Source organism: Catharus ustulatus, chromosome 31 (assembly GCF_009819885.2).
Source record: "Catharus ustulatus isolate bCatUst1 chromosome 31, bCatUst1.pri.v2, whole genome shotgun sequence".
Lineage (NCBI taxonomy): Eukaryota > Metazoa > Chordata > Aves > Passeriformes > Turdidae > Catharus > Catharus ustulatus.
This window is the reverse complement of record NC_046251.1, coordinates 2,201,388-2,221,224: the sequence shown is the minus strand read 5'-3', so window position 1 is coordinate 2,221,224 and position 19,837 is coordinate 2,201,388. Positions and strand designations below refer to the sequence as shown.

Here is a 19,837-nt window from a genome sequence, read left to right as displayed (position 1 = left end):
CCGAGCGGCGCCCCGGAGCAGCGAGAACGGGAGCGGACAAAGGTTCCTCGGGTGGGCTGGGGGATGCTGAAGTCCCTCGCCCGCAGCACCGGGGTGCCTCCCGCGGGAAGGAGGACGGCGGGGGGGTGGGGGGGTGTCACGGCCCACACCCCGGTCCGGCCCTGCGTGGCTCGGTGCTATTTATACCGCGGCCGGCGCCTGGCGTGGGGCCAGAGCCGCCCCCGCGCGATCCTGGCCTGGGGGGAGCCGTGCCGGTGTCCGGAGCACATCCCCGGAGCTGCCGGGGGAGCAGCGGGGGGATCCCGCACCGGCACAGTCCCGGTGCCCATGACGGGGGTCTTGCCCCAGCCCTCTCGGTTCACCCCCCACTCACCGCCCCCCTGTCACGCCCCCCTCCCTTCCACGACCAAGCGTCCGGCGCGGTGGGGCCGTTCCCAGCCCCGGCGCTGCCCCCGGCTGACGCACATCCTCCGCCCACGGCCCCGCCGCTTCCCGGCTCCGCCGCCCACGGCCCGCGGAGGGGGAGCGGGGGGGCCGCCCGAGCCCGCTCCCCGCTGCCCGCCCACGGGCGACCGCCGCCCCACTGGGAGGAACCCGCGCGGAGGGCGGCACCCCCTTCCCGGGGCTGCGGGAGGACGGACGGTGCCGACAGCGGGGCGAACCGGAGCCCCCCGGCCGAGCCGAGCTGCCCCTTGACCCGTGCGATGCGGGATCCCCTCCGCGCCGCGGGTCACCGGTGACCCTCGTGCCACGTCCGCCCTGGCAGAGCCCCGACTGGGCCGTGGGGTGGCGGGGCCCGGTGCCGGCGGGGCCCGGGGCCGCGGGTTCGGCTGCCGGAGGGGTGGGGGGCGTGGGAGAGGCGGGACCTTCGCGCCCCCCACGCGTGACCCATTCACACAAACATCGCGAGGCCGCGCCCTGATAGGCGGAGGCGGTTGTCAATCACACGGGATACGCGAGGGGGTGGAGGGCGTGGCCTGTCGTGCCTGCGCTCTGATTGGTTGAGAGGCGTGTCCGTCAGAGCCGTTACCGGGGCAGGGCGTGGCTGTCCATTGAATGGCGGGCATGTTGGTCACTGTGGTGACTGAGGGCGGGAACATGGCCGCTTCCTGCACTCACAGTGCTGATTGGCTAAAAATACTGTCAATCAATGTGGCAGGCAGCAGGGAGGCGGGCGGGAGGTCGGAGCTGCTTTTTGATAGGTTGAATTAGCTGTCAATCACCAATAAAACCCGGTGAGCGCCTCTTCTATTGGCTGTTGATGCTCCTCGTTGGCCGGGCCAGGCGGCGGCGGAAGCGGAAGCGGCCGGCGCAGCCGCGGCGGGAGGGATGAAACCGGCTCCGGGGCGGCGGCGGCTCTCGGAGCTGCCCGTGCTGCTGTTGCTGTTCATGCTCTTCCTGTTCCTGGAAGCTGCAGGTGCGCGGGGCAGCGGCGTCCATGGGCAGGGACCGGGGGGAGTCATGGTGGGGAGCGGAGCGGCGACAGCCCACGGGACAGCATGGCGGGAGAATGGAACCAGCGGCGAGGGCACGGGGAACTGCTCGGTGCCCGCTGAGAGACCCCCTGAGTCCCCAGGGAACCCTCTGAGCGCTTCCGGGGCCTCCACTCTCAGGGCGTCGGTGCGGCCCAGTGGGACCGGGATTTCGTGTCCCGCTGTCCCGATCCCCCGGTACGATCGGGCCTTCTGTGCGATTCGGGAGCCGCTTCACCTCGGGAGGCGAGTGCGTGCCGGAGGCACCATCGGATTTATATCCTTGAGGTCGGATTTTGGAACTAGGAGTCGAGCTAGAAGGGACCCAGGGATGGGGCTGTGTTGATCCCGACAGCCCAGGGCACGGGGTTACCCTAAAAAAGAACCAGAGGGGTATTCCAAGGAAAACAGCGTAAGGGCCATGGGGAATATACCTGAGTGGAGGATCCCTGGGGAGGGAGGGGGTTCGGTGGGTGAAGCAGAGCACAGCAGGGCCTGAACCCCTCCCTCTGTGCTTCCCAGGCACTAGGAATCCCATCATCCCACTCCAGGAGGGCCATGAGTCCCACCACAAGGAATCTCAGCGCTTCTGCTACACCAACACACGTGTCCCACGATGGAACGACATCTGGACGAGGACACAGGTGATAGGAGGAGGAGGAGGCAGCAGATCCTCCCTGCTCCAGCCCCTTCATCCATCCATCCATCCCTCCATCCATTCCCCCCTCGCTTCCCGCAGATTCGCGTCACCAGCAGCCGGATGATCCGCGTCACCCAGGTGGACAACGAGGAGGAGCTGGAGAAGTTCAGCGTGTGGAACATGGTGTTCTCCTTCCTGAGGGGGAAGCTCAACGACACCAGCATCGATGTGGATCTCTACAGCAACAAAACCTGCCTCAAGGTTGAGCTGCTGGAGCCTGGCACCACCTACTCCATCCTCCTCTTCCGACGTACGTCCTCTCCTCGCTGGGGGAAAGGGACCTGGGGCTGCCCAGGGGACAGCAGGACAGGCCAGCTCATGATTCCTTCATCAGAAAGGGAATTTGGTCTGTGGAAGGAATTTGGGGTATTTGGAGGTTCACCTGGGTGCTGCCACCTCCCTGTGGCAGGTGGGAGCTTCCTACCGTGCCCCTCTCCACTGAGATTCACTTACTTTCCAGGTTTTGATCCTAAGATGTTCCTTGTTTTCTTCCTGGGCCTGCTGTTATTTTTCTGTGGAGACACACTGAGCAGGTGAGCCCCCTCCTCTCCCCAGGGGCTGGGGTGGGTGGGCAGTGCCTGGTGGCTCCTGGGTGGAGGTGTTTGTCCACAGGTATTCATAAATCACCTGCTGTGATTGATTCTCTGTGGGATCATTGCAGGAGCCAAATCTTCTACTACTCAGCTGGGATCAGTGTTGGATTGTTGGCCTCACTGCTTGTCCTCGTCTACATGATGTCCAAGGTCATGCCCAAGGTAGGTGTCACGTTTTGAGGGGGTCAGAGACCTCATAGCCCTTTCCATACCTGTACTGGGATGGACTGGGTTTGGTACAGAGCAGCTCAGCACGTGGGGGAGGTATTCACAGCCTGCCTGCAACCCCCCTGTGCCCCCCAGAAAAGTCCTGTGTACTTCCTGCTGGTTGGAGGTTGGTCCTTTTCCCTGTACCTGCTTCAGCTGATCTTCAAGAACCTGCGGGAGATCTGCACGTCCTACTGGCAGTACCTGTTAGGTAGGTGGAGATTCACCAGGTGAATGTCTCCTAACAGAGCTGGGGAGCAATGCTGAGGCTCCCTGTCCAGGAGTGATGTCAGCTTCCCCCTCATCCTCACAGAACCCCCAATTTCTGCCCCATCCCTGTGCTCTCCCACAGGTTACCTGCTGTTCGTGGGCCTCCTGAGCTTCGCTGTGTGCTACAGGTACGGCCCCTTGGAGAACGAGCGCAGCATCAACCTCCTGTCCTGGGCCCTGCAGCTCCTGGGGCTGCTGCTGATGTACTCGGGCATCCAGATCCACGCCATCGCCCTGGGCCTGGTGCTCATTGCCATCTGCACCAAGAACCTGGATTACCCCTTGCAATGGGCCTTCGCTGCCTACCGGTGAGCCCTTGGGATTCCAGCTTGCTCCCAGCTCCCAGCTGGGTTGGGATGAGCTGCTGGATGGAGCCTGTGTCACAGAACAGGGTTGTTTTCACTGGGAGTGGGGTGGGTAGTTGTGCCCTTTCTTCCCTGGGACTGGTGCAGGAGAGGGCCCTTGGGAGCAAGGAGCAGAGGTTGGAGGGGTGTGTTCCACTTTCCCCACTGCCAGCTGGCCCAGGAGCTGGTCCTGTCCCAGGGATTCTGTCCTGAGAATTCCTGCCCTGGGATCCTCCTCTGGGGCCCTTCCCTGGGATCCTGCTCTGGGGCACTGCCCCAGGAGCTGGTCCTGCTCTGAAATCCTCCTCTGGGATCCTGCTCTGGGGTCCTGCTCTGGGCTGCTGCCCCAGGAGCTGGTCCTGTCCTGGGAAAACCGTCTGCCCCAGGGATTCATGTCCCAGAACCTGGTCCTGCCCCAGATTTCCTGCCCCAGGAGCTGGTTCTGCCCCACATTTCCTGCCCCAGGAGCTGGTGCTGCCTCAGGATCTGGTCTTGCCTTAGAGTTCTTGCTCCAGGGATCTTGCTCTGGGATTCTGCTCTCTGGTCCTGCCCAAGGGTTCTGTCCTGAGAGTTCCTCCTCTGGAATACTCCTCTGGGGTCCTTCCCTGGGATCCTGCTCTAGGGTCCTCCTCTGGGATCCTACTCTGGGCTGCTGCCCCAGGAGCTGGTCCCACCCCATCCAGGCAGACATTAACTGGTGTTGCCCCCATGGCAGGAAGGTGCAGAGCTCCAAGGCGGGCCCAACCCCCCCTCGGCTGCTGACAGAAGAGGAATTTCGGCTCCAGGGCGAGGTGGAGACCCAAAAGGCTCTGGCAGAGCTGCGGAGCTCCTGCCGGAGCCCAGAATTCTCCGCCTGGAGCACAGTGTCCCGAATCCAGTCTCCCAAAAGGTAACATCAACAGCAGTGAGCTCAGGGTGGCCACCCTGTGTCCCTCTGTGCTGTCATCTCTGTCCTTAGAGACAGAGACACAGATCTGTGGTGTGTGTGAGGGGGAAAGGATGGATAGCACCAGGTCCTTGCACCAAAATGCTTTCCCTGCATGTGTCAGGGCCTCTCTGGAGGCTCTGGACACACCTGCCCAACGTGCTGCTCCATGGCTTTTCCCAGGTTTGCTGATTTTGTGGGTGGTGCTTCCCATGTCACCCCCCATGAGGTGTCTGCCCACGAGCAGGAGTTTGGCCTGGGAAGATTGTACATTGACGAGGAACTCTTTGAGGATGATGATGATGATGATGATGATCTTGATGAAGAGGAGGAGGAAAATGTCCATGAGTTCTCTGCTGGGAATCACTGGAGTGATTCCCTGCCCCACAACCATCTGGATGTCCATTGAGGTCGGCTGTCCTGGGACCAAGGAGCAGAACCACTGCTGGGTTGCTCCAGGCAGGGTGGGGATGGAGCCTGTGGGGGATGGAACTTGTGGGGGGTGGATTTTCTCCCTCTCTCTGACAGGGAGAAAAGAGGGTCTGACCTCCCTTTCCCTGCAGCTCCTGCCTGAGGAGTGAATGCTGTTGTCAGCACAGCTCTGGGTGTTTTAGGGGTGGGACACATGGAAGTCCCCCAGGCTGGGAGGTCACCTGGTCCTGAATCCAGCCTGAACCCATCCCAACTTTTGCACTGGATGTTTGTGAGCTCCCAGGGTGGCACCCCCGGGGTAGGGACTCTGTCCCAGGCCTGGGTGCTCATCTGGCTCCATCCCTCAGTGCCACAGCTGTGGGCTGCAGACAGGAGCCCCTTTCCCCTCACTGGGCACTGGACAGCCTGGGGTGGGGATGGACCTTCCCCTCCATCTCCTGTGCAGGTGCCTGAGGGTGACACACACGAGAGGAACTTTGGACCTGTCCCAGTGGTACCTGCAGGCTCAGCACCTGTCTGGAGCCGTGGTGAGGGAGCTGCCAGTGACCTGCTCCTCCTCCTCCTGCTACAAACATATCAGAGGGCTCCAGCTGGTCGGGCCACACCTCTGACTTGGCTTCAGTCCCGTGTGGATACCAAAACCTCTGACGCTTCCCCGATGGAGCTGTGGAGCCTCAGGGTCTGCTGGCTGCCCCTGGATGTGGTGCTGGGGTAGAGGCCGTGCTCAGCCCCCTCTCCCCATGCCAGGGCTGAGGATGAGTGTGGATGTGCTTCCTCCCTGCCCTCCTGCTGTTACTCCTCTCCCATTAATGGGTGCAGGCAGGGGCTGGGGGTGACCCCAACGACGTTCCAGCTCCCAGTGCTGGTTGGGGAGCTCTGCCAAAGAACAAAGCTGGAGGGGACACCCCGATCTATGCAAGTTCCTAAGCAATAACACTGCCCTCACCTCCTTGCAGTGTCTCTGGGGACCCCCAGCCCAGCCCCTACCTCACCTGGAGCTTCTGCCATCAGTTTGTCCCAGTCTGATGTCTGTCCCTGTCCCAGCTTTGCTCCCCAGCCCTTGCTGTACTTTCCTCCCTGCTCAGGTGTGAGCAGACTCTGTTACTCCATCCTCCCACCTTCAGTGTGATGAATGACTGATTATATTTTTAATAAAGATGTATTTTTTAGGGCCTGAGCCTCATTAGTTCGTCCTGCTGTGACCCCAGGGCTCAGCCACCTGTGGGAGGTCGTTCTGCTGGGGATGGTGTGTGGGGACACAACAGCCCCTGAGTGACACATTCACTGTGACAGGACCTACCATGGCCTCAGGTTGGGCTGGATGTTTTTCCCTGGGGACAGGCATCCTCCTCCAAGCAGCCCGGGGCATTCCTGGTTCTCCAGCCCCAGCTACTCGCAGTTCTCCGGCCCTGTACCTTGCCCTTGTTTCCCGCAGCCCAGGAGAGGAAGCTCCTTTTGTTTGCTCGGCTCCAGGATTTTCCCTGCTTGTTCCTGCTCTGAGCTGCGGGGTGGGGAAGGCACACAGCAGCCGAGCCGGGACAGCGGGCAGGGGCTGTAGCTGGCGGCACTCCTGGGGCTGATCCCCACTGGCTGCTCCTTCGTGCCTCAGTTTCCCCATCTGACAGCTCTGGGGGAGGGCCCTGCGGCCCCCCCGCCCCTCCGTGGGCCGGACGGGGCCAGCACCGGCTGCTGGGCTGGGCTGAGCCCCGCCGGTTCCGGAGCAGCTCCAGCTGAAGCCGCTCCAGCTGAAGCCACCCCAGGAGCTGCTGCTCTGCCACCGGGAGGTGAGTCGGGGACCCCTCTGCTGCCAGACAGCACCTGGAGCCCCCCAGTCCTCAGCTGGATGGGGGTACCCTGTCCCCACAACCCCCATCCCAGGACACCTGCATCCCACGGGCCGTGGGGTCCCGGTGTCACTGGGAGCACTGGGGTGAGCCCAGCGCTGCCCTGGAGCTGTGGGGGGCTCTTACTCTGCCTCCCACCCTGGGGTCTCAACTCAGCAGCACGGGGGGTGGGTTCAGACCCCTGGAGGGTTCTGCCATCTCTAGAGGGTGTTGGGACCACCTCCATCACCCTTTTTTGCCTCATCCTTCCCCACCTTCTCCTCGCTCGTGAACTTTCCCCGGGACACCGATAAGTGGGGCTGGGTTTACAGCCCTGCGCCCCAGCTGTAAAGTGAGGGTGAAGGTCAGCCCCGGGAACGTGCCTGTGCTGTCACAGACAGGTGAGGGATGGGGGAGAGTGGGGGGAAGCAGCACACGGGCTGCCGGGGGTGATGATTGGGGGGATTGGGCTCCGCACCCCGCCCCGGCTTCCCCCTGCCAGGAAGGAGGGAGGAAGTGGAGCCTGAATTAATCGCTGCCCCAAGAATAGGATCCAGGTGTCCGCATTTCCTGACCGGGTCCCCGCTTCCCCCCAGCGTCCGGCTGCCCCCAACCCCACCACGGGGTCCTGGGCACTAGGACACCCCAGGAAGGTGCTCCCTGTAGCTCTGTCCCCTGCCTTGTCCCCAGGGCTGGGGGGAGCAGCCAAGATACCAGAGGACCTAGTGGGGTGTTTTGGGGAACGGGCTGCGTGTCCGTGGCTGGAACCCCTCCGTGCTGTGTCCCAGGTGCCCCGGAGCTGCCCGGCCATGGAAGGCACCTCCTCGATGCTGGACGCCGAGGCTGTCGCGGATCTGGTGCTGCTGGACCCGCTGACCGAGGAGTCGCTGGTGCAGACGCTGCAGGAGCGATTCCGCCGCCAAGAGATCTATGTAGGCAGCGGGACGGGGGGCTTGGGGGGATGACAGGGGATGCTGGGTGTGAGTGGGATATGGGGTCTGGGATGGGGATTGGGAGGGCTACAGGGTCTGGGATGGGGAGTAGGATATAGGGTATGGGATATGGGGTCTGGGATGGGGAGCAAGATATGGGGTTTAGGATGGAAAGAGGATATGTGGGGTCTGAGATGGGGATTGGGAGGGCTGCAGGGTCTGGAATAGAAAGAGGATATGGGGTCTGAGATGGGGATTGGGAGGGCTGCAGGATCTGGGATGGGGAGTGGGATAGGGGATGGAAAGAGGATATGGGGTCTGGGATGGGATATGGGATTGGGAAAACTGCAGGGTCTGGGATGGGGAGTGGGATATGGGGTCTGAGATGGGGATTGGGAGGGCTGCAGGATCTGGGATGGGGAGTGGGATAGGGGATGGAAAGAGGATATGGGGTCTGGGATATGGGATTAGGAGGGCTGCAGGGTCTGGGATGAGGAGTGGGATATGGGGTATGGGATATGGAGTCTGGGATGGGGAGCAGGATATGGAGTTTAGGATGGAAAGAGGATATGGAGTCGGATTGGGAGGGCTGCAGGGTCTGGGATGGGGAGTGGGATATGGGATAGAAAGAGGATATGGGGTCTGGGATGGGATATGGGATTGGGAGGGCTGCGGGGTCTGGGATGGAAAGAGGATATGGGATCTGAGATGGGGATTGGGAGGGCTGCAGGGTCTGGCATGGGGAGTGGGATATGTGCTCTGGGATGGGGATTAGGAAGGCTGCAGGGTTTGGGATCGGGAGCAGGATATGGGTTTGGAATGGAAAGAGGAGATGGGGTCTGAGATGGGGACTGGGGGAGCTGCAGGGTCTGGGATGGGGAACTGGAAGGCTTCAAGGTGAGCAGGATATGGAATCTGGGTTGGGGAAAGGGATCTGGAGAGTGGGAGAACTGCAGAGTCTGGGGTGGGGAGCAGAATATGGAGTTTGGGAGCAGGAGAACTTTGGGGTCCAAAGTGGGAAAGGGGTATGGGGCCTAGGAGGGCTGCAGGGTTGAGGGTGACAAGTGGCATTTGGGCTCTGGGATGGGAAGAAGGATCTGGGAAACAGGAGGGCTGGAGGGTCTGGGATGGGGAGCAGGATCTGGGGTCTGGCATGAAGACAAGGATTTGGGACGGGAATGGGGAACACCTGGACCTGGTCTGGGTCCTGCCAGCCTCTCACCCCTGCTGCCTGCTGTCCTGCAGACATACATTGGGAATGTGGTGATCTCAGTGAACCCGTACAAGGCCCTGCCCATCTACACCCCGGAGAAGGTGGAGGAGTACCACAACTGCAGCTTCTTTGCCGTGAAGCCACACATGTGAGCACAGGGAGGCTGGTGGTGCCCTTGGTGCCCTGGATTGTGCCAAGGGCATCACTCCCGGGCGATCCCAAGGTGTGGGGGTCCAAGAGAATCCACTTGGGGCAATGCCACAGCCACAACGGGGGGAGTCTTGGTGTTTCCTGAAACCCCCAGCCCCTTCCAACCCCTCTTGTCCCCAGCTATGCCATCGCTGACGATGCCTATCGCTCACTGCGGGACCGGGACCGGGACCAGTGCATCCTCATCACCGGTGAGAGCGGCGCTGGCAAGACAGGTACAGCCAGGGCTGCAAGGGGGGCTCAGGGCATTGAGAGGGGCTGGTGGGGTGAGTGGGACAGCCCCAGTGCCCACAGCCCCACAGCAATGACCCCCTGCCCCTCTCTGGCAGAGGCCAGCAAGTTGGTGATGTCCTACGTGGCAGCCGTGAGCAGCAAAGGGGAGGAGGTGAACAAGGTGAAGGAGCAGCTCCTGCAGTCCAACCCTGTGCTGGAGGGTGAGTGCCCACATCCTGAGCCCCACCTCCCACATCCCAGACCTGCCAGGGTTCAGCACTGTCCCCCTGGACCACACCATAACCCCCATCCTCTCCTGCAGCCTTTGGAAACGCCAAGACTGTCCGTAATGACAACTCCTCCCGCTTCGTGAGTGACCTGGGGAGAGGGGTGGGACCATGTGGGCTCTGATGGGGCTGGGAACACAGAGGGAACAGCGATGGGGATGTGGGGAGTGGAGCTGCCAGTCCCACCAGGACCCTCTTTCCTGACCCAGCCCCCTCCCCCAGGGCAAGTACATGGACATTGAGTTCGACTTCAAGGGGGAGCCCCTGGGAGGGGTCATCAGCAACTGTGAGTACCCACCACCCATCCCGGGGGGGTTCCACTCCCCACACCCCAGTGACACTGACCCCTCCCCACAGACCTGCTGGAGAAATCCCGCATTGTCCGGCACGTGAAGGGCGAGAGGAACTTCCACATCTTCTACCAGCTCCTGGCTGGGGCTTCACCACAGCTGCTCCGTAGGTGCAGACCCCACAGTGTGGGGGATTTGGAGCTGGAACAGGAGCTGGGGGGGATCATGGCTGAACTGCCACCTGCTCTCCCCTCAACCAGAGCAGCTGAAGCTCCGCCAGGACTGTGGGCACTACGGATACCTGGACAGGGAGAGCTCCAACCTGCCCGGCATGGACGATGCAGCCAACTTCCGCACTATGCAGGTACCCACAGCAAGACAGGACACCCTCTGCAAAGGAAAAAAAAAAATCCTGGAGTCCGCCCCATCCCCTGAGCTGTTGTGTCCATCCCCAGGATGCCATGAAGGTCATTGGGTTCTCACCTGCTGAGGTGACAGAGCTGCTGCAGGTCACGGCTGTGGTGCTCAAACTGGGCAACATCCAACTGAGCAGCAGCTTCCAGGCCAGCGGGATGGAGGCCTGCAGCATCACCGAGCCCCAGGGTAGGGATGGGGATAGGGATGGGAATGTGGGGAGTGGGGACCCCCTGAGCCCCTCCTCAGCTCTGGCACTGCCATCTCCCCACACAGAGCTGCGTGAGATCTGCGAGCTCATCGGGCTGGACCCCAGCACGCTGGAGAAGGCGCTGTGCACCCGCACGGTGAAGGCACGGGATGAGACGGTGCTCACCACCCTCACTGTCCCCCAGGTGAGCAGGACAAGCCCCAGCCGTGGGGCTGATGCCTGGAAGCCCCCCATGAGCAGGCACCAGCCCCTCTCCCCTCTCCCCAGGGCTACTACGGCCGGGATGCGCTGGCCAAGAACATCTACAGCCGCCTCTTCGACTGGCTGGTGAATCGCATCAATACCAGCATCCAGGTGAGCTCCAGGGGATGCTGGAGCCCCAGCAGGACCCTGGACCCCCACCCTGCACAGGGAACAACACCCCATTATCTCTCCAGGTGAAGTCGGATGAGAAGAGGAAGGTGATGGGAGTCCTGGACATCTACGGCTTTGAGATCTTCCAGGTGAGTGAAGGATGCACCAGGCCTCATTCAGGGGGTTGGGAACAGCAGTTGAGACATGGGGCAGGGCTGGGGGCTCGGAAAACACCTGCCAGACAGGTGTATGCCCTGTCCTTCTCTCGCAGGACAACGGCTTTGAGCAGTTCATCATCAACTACTGCAACGAGAAGCTGCAGCAGATCTTCATCCTGATGACGCTGAAGGAGGAGCAGGAGGAATACGTCCGAGAGGTACCTCCAGCCCCTGCCAGAGCACGGCCACAAGGAGCTTCGGCCCTCCTGGGATGGGGAAGTGCCGGAGACGGCTCTGCTGCAGGTCCCTCCCTCTCCCCGCTCCCTGCTGAGAGCACATTCAATGGCAGGAAGGGATTCGGGATCCTCATCCCCGTGGCCGGACAGGACATCCTGTTCCTGCCCCACATCAGCTGGGGGTGTCCATGGGGCAGGGTCTGGCTTGTCTGTGTGTCTGACCCACATCTACCCTCAGGGTATCCAGTGGACCCCAGTGGAGTTTTTTGACAACACCATCATCTGCAACTTGATTGAGAATGTGAGTTGCCCACCCAGTGTTGGGATCTTGGAGTTCCAGCTCCCCCCACAGCCCAGAGTGGGATTTGCTGGGGCTGGTTTGGGGTGACACCATCCATCATGGCACAGAACACCAACGGGATCCTGGCCCTCCTGGACGAGGAGTGCCTGCGGCCCGGCGTGGTCAACGAGGACACCTTCATCACCAAGCTCAACCAGCTCTTGGCCAAACACAAGCACTACGAGAGCAAGGAGACACAGAACGCCCGGCACATCACTGACACCAGCCTGCCCTCGCGCTGCTTCCGCATCCACCACTACGCTGGCAAGGTCTGGCAGCGCCTGCTCCTTTTCCCAGAACCCTGCACCTCTTCCCAGTGCCCAAATCCTCTTCCCAGCTCCCCAACCCTTTTCACAGCACCCTGTTTCTCTTCACAATGCCCCAGTTCTCCTTCCAGCACCCCAATCCTCTTCCTAGTGTCCTAGTCTTTTTTCCAGCATGCATTCTGTTTCTCTTCCTATCACCCCAACCCTCTTCCCATCACCCCAGTCCTCTTCCCTGCATCTTAGACCTCCTCCTAGCTCTCTGGAGCTCTTCACAGCATCCTGGTCCTCTTCCCAGCACCCTGGTTCTCTTCCCAGCATCCCAGTCCTTTTCACAGCACCCTGGTCTTCTTCACAATGCCCCAGTTCTCCTTCCAGCACCCCAATCCTCTTCCCAGTGTCCTAGGTTATTTTCCAGCGTTCTGTTTCTTTTCCCATCACCCCAGTCCTCTTCCCTGCATCTCAGACCTTCTTCTAGCTCTCTGGAGCTCTTCATAGCATCCTGGTCCTCTTCCCAGCACCCTGGTTCTCTTCCCAGCATCCCAGTCCTTTTTTGAGCACCCTGCTTCTTTTCCCAGTGCCTCAGTTCTCTTCCCAGTGCCCTGCTCCCCTTCCCAGCTTGGCACAGGAGATGTGGGCTGGGCTGGGAACAGTCATGGGGATGCTGAACTGTGTCCCACTCCCTGCCCGGCTGCTGACCCCACTGCCCCCCCAGGTGACCTACAACGTGACGGGCTTCATCGAGAAGAACAACGACCTGCTCTTCCGGGACCTCTCTCAGGCCATGTGGGCGGCGCGGCACGCGCTGCTGCGCTCGCTCTTCCCCGAGGGAGACCCCCAGAAAGCCTCCCTCAAGCTCCCTCCCACCGCAGGCTTCCAGTTCAAGTCATCCGTGGCACTGCTGATGAAGAACCTCTACTCCAAGAACCCCAATTACATCAGGTACCAACCTCGACAGAAACCCCCAGGGGTGGCTCTGACACCTGTAAGACCCCCCTAAAACCCGCACTGCGCTCTGCAGGTGCATCAAACCCAACGACACCAAGTCAGCCATGGTGTTCACGCCGGAGCTGGTGCTGGCCCAGGCGCGGTACCTGGGGCTGATGGAGAACGTGCGGGTGCGGCGGGCGGGCTACGCCTTCCGCCAGCTCTACGCCCCCTTCCTGGAGCGCTACAAGATGCTCAGCCGCCGCACGTGGCCTCGCTGGAATGGTGGGGACAGGTATGGAGCTGGCACGGACTGTGAGGGCCAGGGGGCTGCCAGGGGGGGCTCTGACCGGCCTCATCTCTGCCGTGGTGCAGGGAGGGGGCTGAGGTGCTGACGGCAGGTCTGGCGTTCCCCGCCGAGGAGCTGGCGTTCGGCCACACCAAAATCTTCATCCGCTCGCCACGCACTGTGAGTGTGGGAATGGGGGAGTCTGGGGGGATCCAAACTCATCCAAACTCATCCTGGGTGATGCCCCTGGAGCTGCTCAGTGACCCAGCGCTTACCATGGTTGTCCCCAGCTCTTCGACCTGGAGCGGCAGCGCCAGGAGCGCGTGTCCGAGCTCGCCACCCTCATCCAGAAGATGTTTCGGGGCTGGCGGTGCCGGACCCAGTACCAGCTGATGCGCAAGAGCCAGATCCTCATCTCTGCCTGGTTCCGTGGCCACAGGGTAAGGACAGGCCAGGCTGTGCTTCCCCTGCCCATCCCTCTCCCCCTGGCTCTCCAAGCCCACCCAACTCACCCCCTTGCTCCCCCGCAGCAAAAGAACCGGTACAAGCAGATGAAGCGCTCGGCACTGCTCCTGCAGGCGTACGCACGGGGCTGGAAGGTGAGGGCTGGGCAGCTGCAGAGCCACCAGTGGGACTGGCCTTGGTGTGGGGGAGCAGGGTGGGTGGAGACAGGGGCTCCGTGTGCCCCACGGCGGGACCAGGAGCTCCGTGTGTCCCACGGTGGGACCAGATTCACCCTCATCTCCTCTCCCCATCTTTCCTCCTTCTCTCCTGCCTCTATCCTGCCTCTCCCTTTCACTCCATGTCTGTGTTGGTGCCTCCCCCTCGGGCTCCCTGGGTTCTCACCCCCGCAGTCTCGCCGGCTCCTCCGGGAGCTGAAGCTCCAGCGCCGACGTCAAGCGGCCGCCACCACCATCGCTGCTCACTGGAGAGGGTACCAGGTAACGGGCCATGTGCCCTCAGGCCACCTCTGTCCTGCTGTCCGTGCCGCTGTGTCCGGGCTGTCTGTCTGTCCGCCCACCCTGTCGGGCTGGAGACTCTGTCCTCTCCACTGGGGCCAAGCAGGGACTGGGGGATGAGGGGGACAGGGAATGGGGGAGGTGGGGGACATCAGGGACAGGGACTGGGGGATGTGAAGGACGTGGAGGATGGGACACTCTTGTCGTTCATGTGGCTGGTGGTGATGTCCGGTGTCCTCACCGCTGGCACTGTCCCCACAGGCACGCAAGACCTACAGGAAATATTTCCGTTCCAGCGCCAGCACCCGCGTGGCCAACTTCATCTACTGGCGGCTGGTGAGTGGGGCTGGAGGAGAGGGAACCACGGTGCCTTCCCAGCCTCCTGCCCTGGGAGTGGACACCCCTGTCCTCTCCTGACCCCTCTCCTGTCACCCCCCCAGGTGCAGAGGTACCTGCTGGGGCTGGCGAAGAACCTCCCGCCACTGGCGGTGACAGACCGGACCTGGCCCCCGGCACCGTACAGGTTCTTGGATAAAACCAACCAGGAACTGAAGAACATCTTCTACCACTGGAAGGTGGGAGCAGGGGGAGATGGGGAGAGTTGCAGTTGGGATATTGGTGTGCCAGCTCACCCAAGAGGTCTTTGGTGGCACCAAACGCCTCTTCCCTCTTCAGTGCAAGAAGTACCGGGACCAGCTGCCGCCATCGCGCCGCACCCAGCTGCAGGCCAAGCTCTGCGCCAGTGAGCTCTTCAAGGACAAGAAGACCCTCTACCCCAAAAGGTGCCAGGGCAGGGGGCTGGGAGTGCAGGGGAGCTCAGAGCAGCAGTGGCTGATGGCCTCGTCCCCAGCCTGCAGCAGCCCTTCCGTGGAGACTACCTGGGGCTGAAGCAGAACCCCAAGTACCAGAAGCTCCACACCATGGCCAAGGACAAGCTGGTGATGGCTGACACCGTGAGGAAGGTGAACAGGGCCAATGGAAAGGTGAGATCCTGCCTCAGCCCCGTGCCCTGAGTTCATGGTGACCCCCTGGCCACACTGACCCCCTGCCTACACTGACCCCCACCCACAGACAGTCCCACGCCTGCTGCTCCTCACCACCGAACACCTGGTCCTGGCTGACCCCAAGGCTGCCCAGCCCAAGACCGTGCTCAGCATCAGTGACATCCGTGGTGTCTCAGTCACTCGCTTCTCTGACGGATTCCTGGCCCTGCACCTCAAGGAGGTACCTGGGGAGGGGGGCCCTGGAGGTTCAGGGGGTCCCCAGCAGGACTGACGCCCCATTTCCCTCACAGATCTCCACAGTGGGGGCCAAGGGCGACTTCCTGCTGGTCAGTGACCACCTCATCGAGCTGGTCACCCGCCTGTACCAGACCTTCGAGGCCATCAGCGGGCAGGCGCTGCCCCTGCACATCACGGACAGGTGTGGGCGGGGCTGTGGTGGGTGTGGTCGCTATGGGTGGAGTCTGAAGGGCGGGACTGCAATGGGTGGGGTCGTGTGGATGGGGCAGGACAGGGCTGGGACACAGAGGGAGTGGCTTTTGTGGGTGGGGCTGATGTGGGTGGGGTTATTGTGGGTGGGACAGGGTGGGATTGAGGTGGGGGTGGAGCCTCCAAGGGTGGGGCACCACATGGGTACCCTGAGTGGCTGCAGCAGGAAGCCGCTGGGGAGTGGGTGTAATCAAGGCAGCTCATTGGGCCATGAGATAATGGACCTGGGCATGTCCCCTTCCCACCTCTCCATCTGAACCTCTCCCGATCCAGGTTCTCCACCCACTTCCCGAAGGGGGACGTGTCCATCACCGTGGTGGAGTCACCCAAAGCTGTCACCGACGGCCCTATCTGCAAGAAAAAGGGCAGCAACAAGATGGAAGTCTTGGTGCACTGAAGGGACCCCCACCCCTCACCAGGACCCCCACCCTCACACTGGCACCCCAGAGCTCCCCTTGTGTCATCCCCCACCCCTGTGAGTGCTGGCAGCACCCAGGTATTGCTCCAAACTCATTAAAAGGATGCTGAGGTGTCAGTAACAGGGCAGTGTCACCCCATTACAGGGGGGGTGGGACCTCAGAACACAGTCCCCAAGCTGGGGGACACAGCCCAGCCCGGTGATGTAGCCCCTCATCCTGGCCTCCTGCTTTTCCTGACTTTTCCAGATGCCTGATTGCAGCCAGCGCTCAGTTTGTGGTGATTGGAAAGGCTCCAAATGGTGGCCACTTTTCTCATCAAGTGGCTCACAGCTTGTGCTTTTGCAGAGACAATTTCTTGGCAGCTGTGGGTGGGTGCATGTGAGGTCTCTGTCACCCTCCTGCATGCACTGGATGTTCTTATCCCCCTGCCCAGGGTCCCCATACCCTGTTGCAGGACACCCATGCAGGGGCTCCTTGCCCAGGCTGGCTGCACTTGGGGACCAGGGACATGGAGAATGGGGTAAGGGGAAGTCACTGCACAGCCCCAGTGACACTGCTGCAGCACAGGACCCACAGGATCCCTCAGTCCTGCAGTGCCCAGGACTCTCTGGACCCCCTCTGGACCAGGGGGACCCTGCCAGTCCTCCAGCCCTGAGAATCCTCAGGACCCCCATCAACCCTGCAGTCCCCAGGTCCTTCAGGAACTCCATCAGTGCTTCAACCCCCAGGATCCATGGGGCCCCTGCAGGCCTCAGGATGTGCAGAACCCCTGTCAGGCCCCCAGAACTCTCCTGACACCCACCAGTCCTGCAGCCCCCAGGACCCCACAGCCCCCGTGACAAGATCTCCCCCCCTTTGCTGCCTTTTCCCCCCTGCACTCATCAAGATCTTGGAGAGGGTTTTTATCCTGTCCCCACACATCACCCGCGTTACCTTCGGGAGCTGCCAACTCCCCGTCACGTCACCAATCAGCACCAGTTCCCAGGTGGGCCCCGCAGCGCAGTTTGTCGTGCAGGGGGAGGTGTGCGGGCAGCTCCCGCACGTGGGGGGGGCACGTGCGCGGTGGCACTTTGGTGGCCTGGCCATGTCCCAGCACCGAGGGCTCCCCGCTCTCCGCTGCGGGCTCCGTCACGTCCCAGCACTGGGACCTTCCCCCCGCGAGGGGCGAGAGCCGTAAACAAGCCCGGGGCACCGCGGCTCTTCACAGCTGCATCGCACTTGGCATCGCACAAGTAGGTGTTATTAATTAATTAGGACCGTCTCTGGCCAGGCTCCGATTTAATTAACGTTCCCGGCACTGCAGATGCTGCCCTGCCCCGGGCTGTGCTGCCACGTGAGCCGCTGATGCCGGCCGCCTTCCCGAGGGGCTGCCGCAGCCACCGGAGCAGTCGCCACTGCCTGTTGCTTGGGATGGAGTCGGTGGCTCTCATTTGTTAGCTCAGTCATTCCCTCTTTCCTTGTGCCCTTCTGCTTTTTCCCCAAATTTTCCTTCTTATCTTCCACCTTGGCGCATCCTGGCACGGGAGCGAGCAGGCCAGGGGCACTGCGATGGGCAGGGTGTGAGGTACGTGTGAATGTGTGTTTGTGGGCACACCTCAGCTGGTGTGTGCAGGTGAACATGTGTGTGCATCGCATGTGCACGGTGGGAGCCTGGCTGATCCCCTCTCCCCTGTGAGACCCCCAAATCCCGACTGCAGAGCCCAGCATCCAGCCAGGACCATCCCTCCACGCGTGTCCCCACACGTGCCAACAGCCACATCGTGACGTCCCCACAATGAGGGGCTGGGGGCTGCGTGGGCACAGCGCCCGTGTGCTGACCCCCCACTCCGGGGTGCCTGCGTGGGCACGCGTGTGCCGCTGTGTGACTCCGCCTGTGCGACAAGTGCTGTCGGTGTCACCGTGCCTGCGTGGGCGTGAAGCTGCAGGGTGGGGGTACCACCCCCCCGGCCCCCATTGGCAGCTCTCCTCTTGCCCACCCACGCCGTGCCATGGGCAGAGACCCTTATTTAACGCCGCACAGCAGCCGCTGCCCCGGTACTTCTCCTGCTGGTTAAGGCCGGGTTAGGGGAGCTGCCCAGCACCGCTGCTTGACCATCACCACTGCTGACCATCACCACGCCTCTGCAGCCACCGGCGACGAGGGTCCCTCAGCCCTCGACTCCACCAGGGGGCTCGGCAGGTCTGTGTCCGTGTGTCCCACGGCCCTGGGGACTTCCCAGGGTCCTGGGAGCTGCTGTGCCCTGTCTTCACCCCGCTGGGCTGAGGAAGGCAGAAGGAGGAAGCGGAGGTTGGGACAGCGCAGCAGAGGGCGCAGACAGGAGGAGAGATGGGGTGAAGGCGTCGCATAAATTTGGGGAAGGTTTGGTGGGGAGCTCTGGAAGCAAGTCCGGCTGTGGGCAAGCATATGCATGACACGGAGAGAGTGTGTCAGGGGACACGGGTGTGCTGAGGCAGGTGGAGGTGCAGAATGGAGCCCGAGCCGAGTCCGTGCCCCACTCTCGTGAGTGTTTGCACGGCTCGTGTGTGAGTGACAACCGTGGCATCACGGGCACGAGCAGGGACACGAGACCCCACAGCAGGGCCGTGTCCCCCTGCGCACCAGGGCCTCTCCACCCCTGGAATGCACCCCCGGGGAGCAGCCCCGTCCAAGGGACATCGGCAGCTCGGGAAGCGGCGCGGTCCCTCCTCCGCACGCCCGAGAGGGGTCCCGCCGTCTCCGGCTCCCCCGTCTCCCCTCTCGCTGCTTTCCCTCCCCAGAGCCCGGTTCTGTCCCAGACTCATCCCGGACTTCCCCATCGAGGGGTCGCCGGCTGGGGACAGCCCCGGGTCCCGCCGTTCCGTCGCCGATCGCCGCCCCCAGCACCCGACGAGGATGAAGAACCGACCGGCGCTGGCGGTGCTGCTCTTCGTGGCGCTGCCGCTCGCCCTCGCCCGCCGCGTCCCCGCCGCCCCGCCGGGCCCCGCGCAGGTCAGACCGTCAGGGGGGAGCCACGGGAGCCCCCCGGACCCCTTCCCACCCCCCTCACCCTTTTCGCTCCGGCAGGGGATGCCCGTCCCGGAGCCGCTACCGTGGAGCGCCCGCGGCAGCCCCGGGGCCGCCGCCGCCGCGCTGGAGCTGCTGCGGGAGGAGGGCGCCGGTAAGAGGCGAGAGGGCTCGGGTGGGGAGGGTGTCGGTCCGCCCGGTTCCTGCTCACCCGTTTCGGTCTCTTCCAGGTCCCCGCACGGCGCCTCAGAAGAGTAAGTCCCGCCCGGTACCAGCGCCGGTGCCGCCGCCGCTGCCGGTGCCGCTGACGGCCGGTCTCTCCGCAGGAGACATGCACGATTTCTTCGTGGGGCTCATGGGGAAACGAGCAGCGGAACCCGGGCGAGCGGCGGGGCGGGGGGACGGCGGCCCGACCCCCCGGTGCTCCCCGGGACCCCCCGCGCCCGGCGAGGCCCCGCTGCGGGCGGCCTGAGCCCCGGAACGAGCCCCCCCACACGCGGAGGGGGCTCGGGTGGGGCTGTACCCGGTGTCCCGGGGATGGTGGGAGCGACTGCGGGAGTGTCCCGGGCGCCGGCGCCCACGGAACCATCGTGGGACCCGCCGGGAGCGCGGCCGTCCCACCCCACTCGCGCGTGTCCGTGCACCTGTGTACACCTGGACGTGCCCCGCTATACACCCACCCGTGTCTGCGCGGGACACGCGCAAACAGCGTCTCTGTGTCTTGGCTGCGCCTCCGGGACTCGCTCGGGACCTAACACGGGGATGGATGTGCGGGAAAGAGCCCACAGGGATGGGGATGTGGGGAGGAGCCCACGGGATCTGCGGGGCCGGGGTTCGTGTGTCCGTGGGCTGGAGACCTGTCCCTTCCTCACAGCAGCCCCCA

At 62.9% G+C, this 19,837-nt stretch overlaps 2 protein-coding genes across 2 annotated transcripts; both read left to right on the top strand.

Annotated features, from left to right (window-relative positions):
- The first annotated feature begins 575 nt into the window (after positions 1-575).
- NEMP1 (nuclear envelope integral membrane protein 1) lies at positions 576-6,120 on the top strand. The gene is given in 11 exon segments (XM_033083437.1): positions 576-1,286; positions 1,289-1,417; positions 1,995-2,116; positions 2,212-2,422; positions 2,633-2,705; positions 2,834-2,927; positions 3,069-3,183; positions 3,325-3,550; positions 4,302-4,475; positions 4,695-4,921; positions 5,389-6,120. Coding segments are annotated over 10 exon segments (1,395 nt in total). The 5' UTR covers positions 576-1,261; the 3' UTR covers position 4,921; positions 5,389-6,120.
- A 578-nt stretch (positions 6,121-6,698) lies between these two features.
- MYO1A (myosin IA) lies at positions 6,699-16,046 on the top strand. Its single transcript, XM_033083290.1, has 29 exons — positions 6,699-6,727; positions 7,555-7,698; positions 8,944-9,059; positions 9,242-9,336; positions 9,451-9,555; positions 9,657-9,703; positions 9,844-9,907; positions 9,979-10,077; positions 10,172-10,275; positions 10,367-10,514; positions 10,602-10,720; positions 10,804-10,890; positions 10,974-11,039; positions 11,162-11,266; positions 11,523-11,585; positions 11,693-11,893; positions 12,603-12,829; positions 12,909-13,109; positions 13,190-13,283; positions 13,394-13,543; positions 13,634-13,702; positions 13,958-14,044; positions 14,324-14,398; positions 14,503-14,637; positions 14,738-14,844; positions 14,913-15,045; positions 15,134-15,286; positions 15,357-15,484; positions 15,826-16,046. The coding sequence occupies exons 2-29, from the start codon at positions 7,576-7,578 to the stop codon at positions 15,947-15,949; spliced, it is 3,225 nt and encodes a 1,074-aa protein (XP_032939181.1). The 5' UTR covers positions 6,699-6,727; positions 7,555-7,575; the 3' UTR covers positions 15,950-16,046.
- Positions 16,047-19,837: the final 3,791 nt, after the last annotated feature.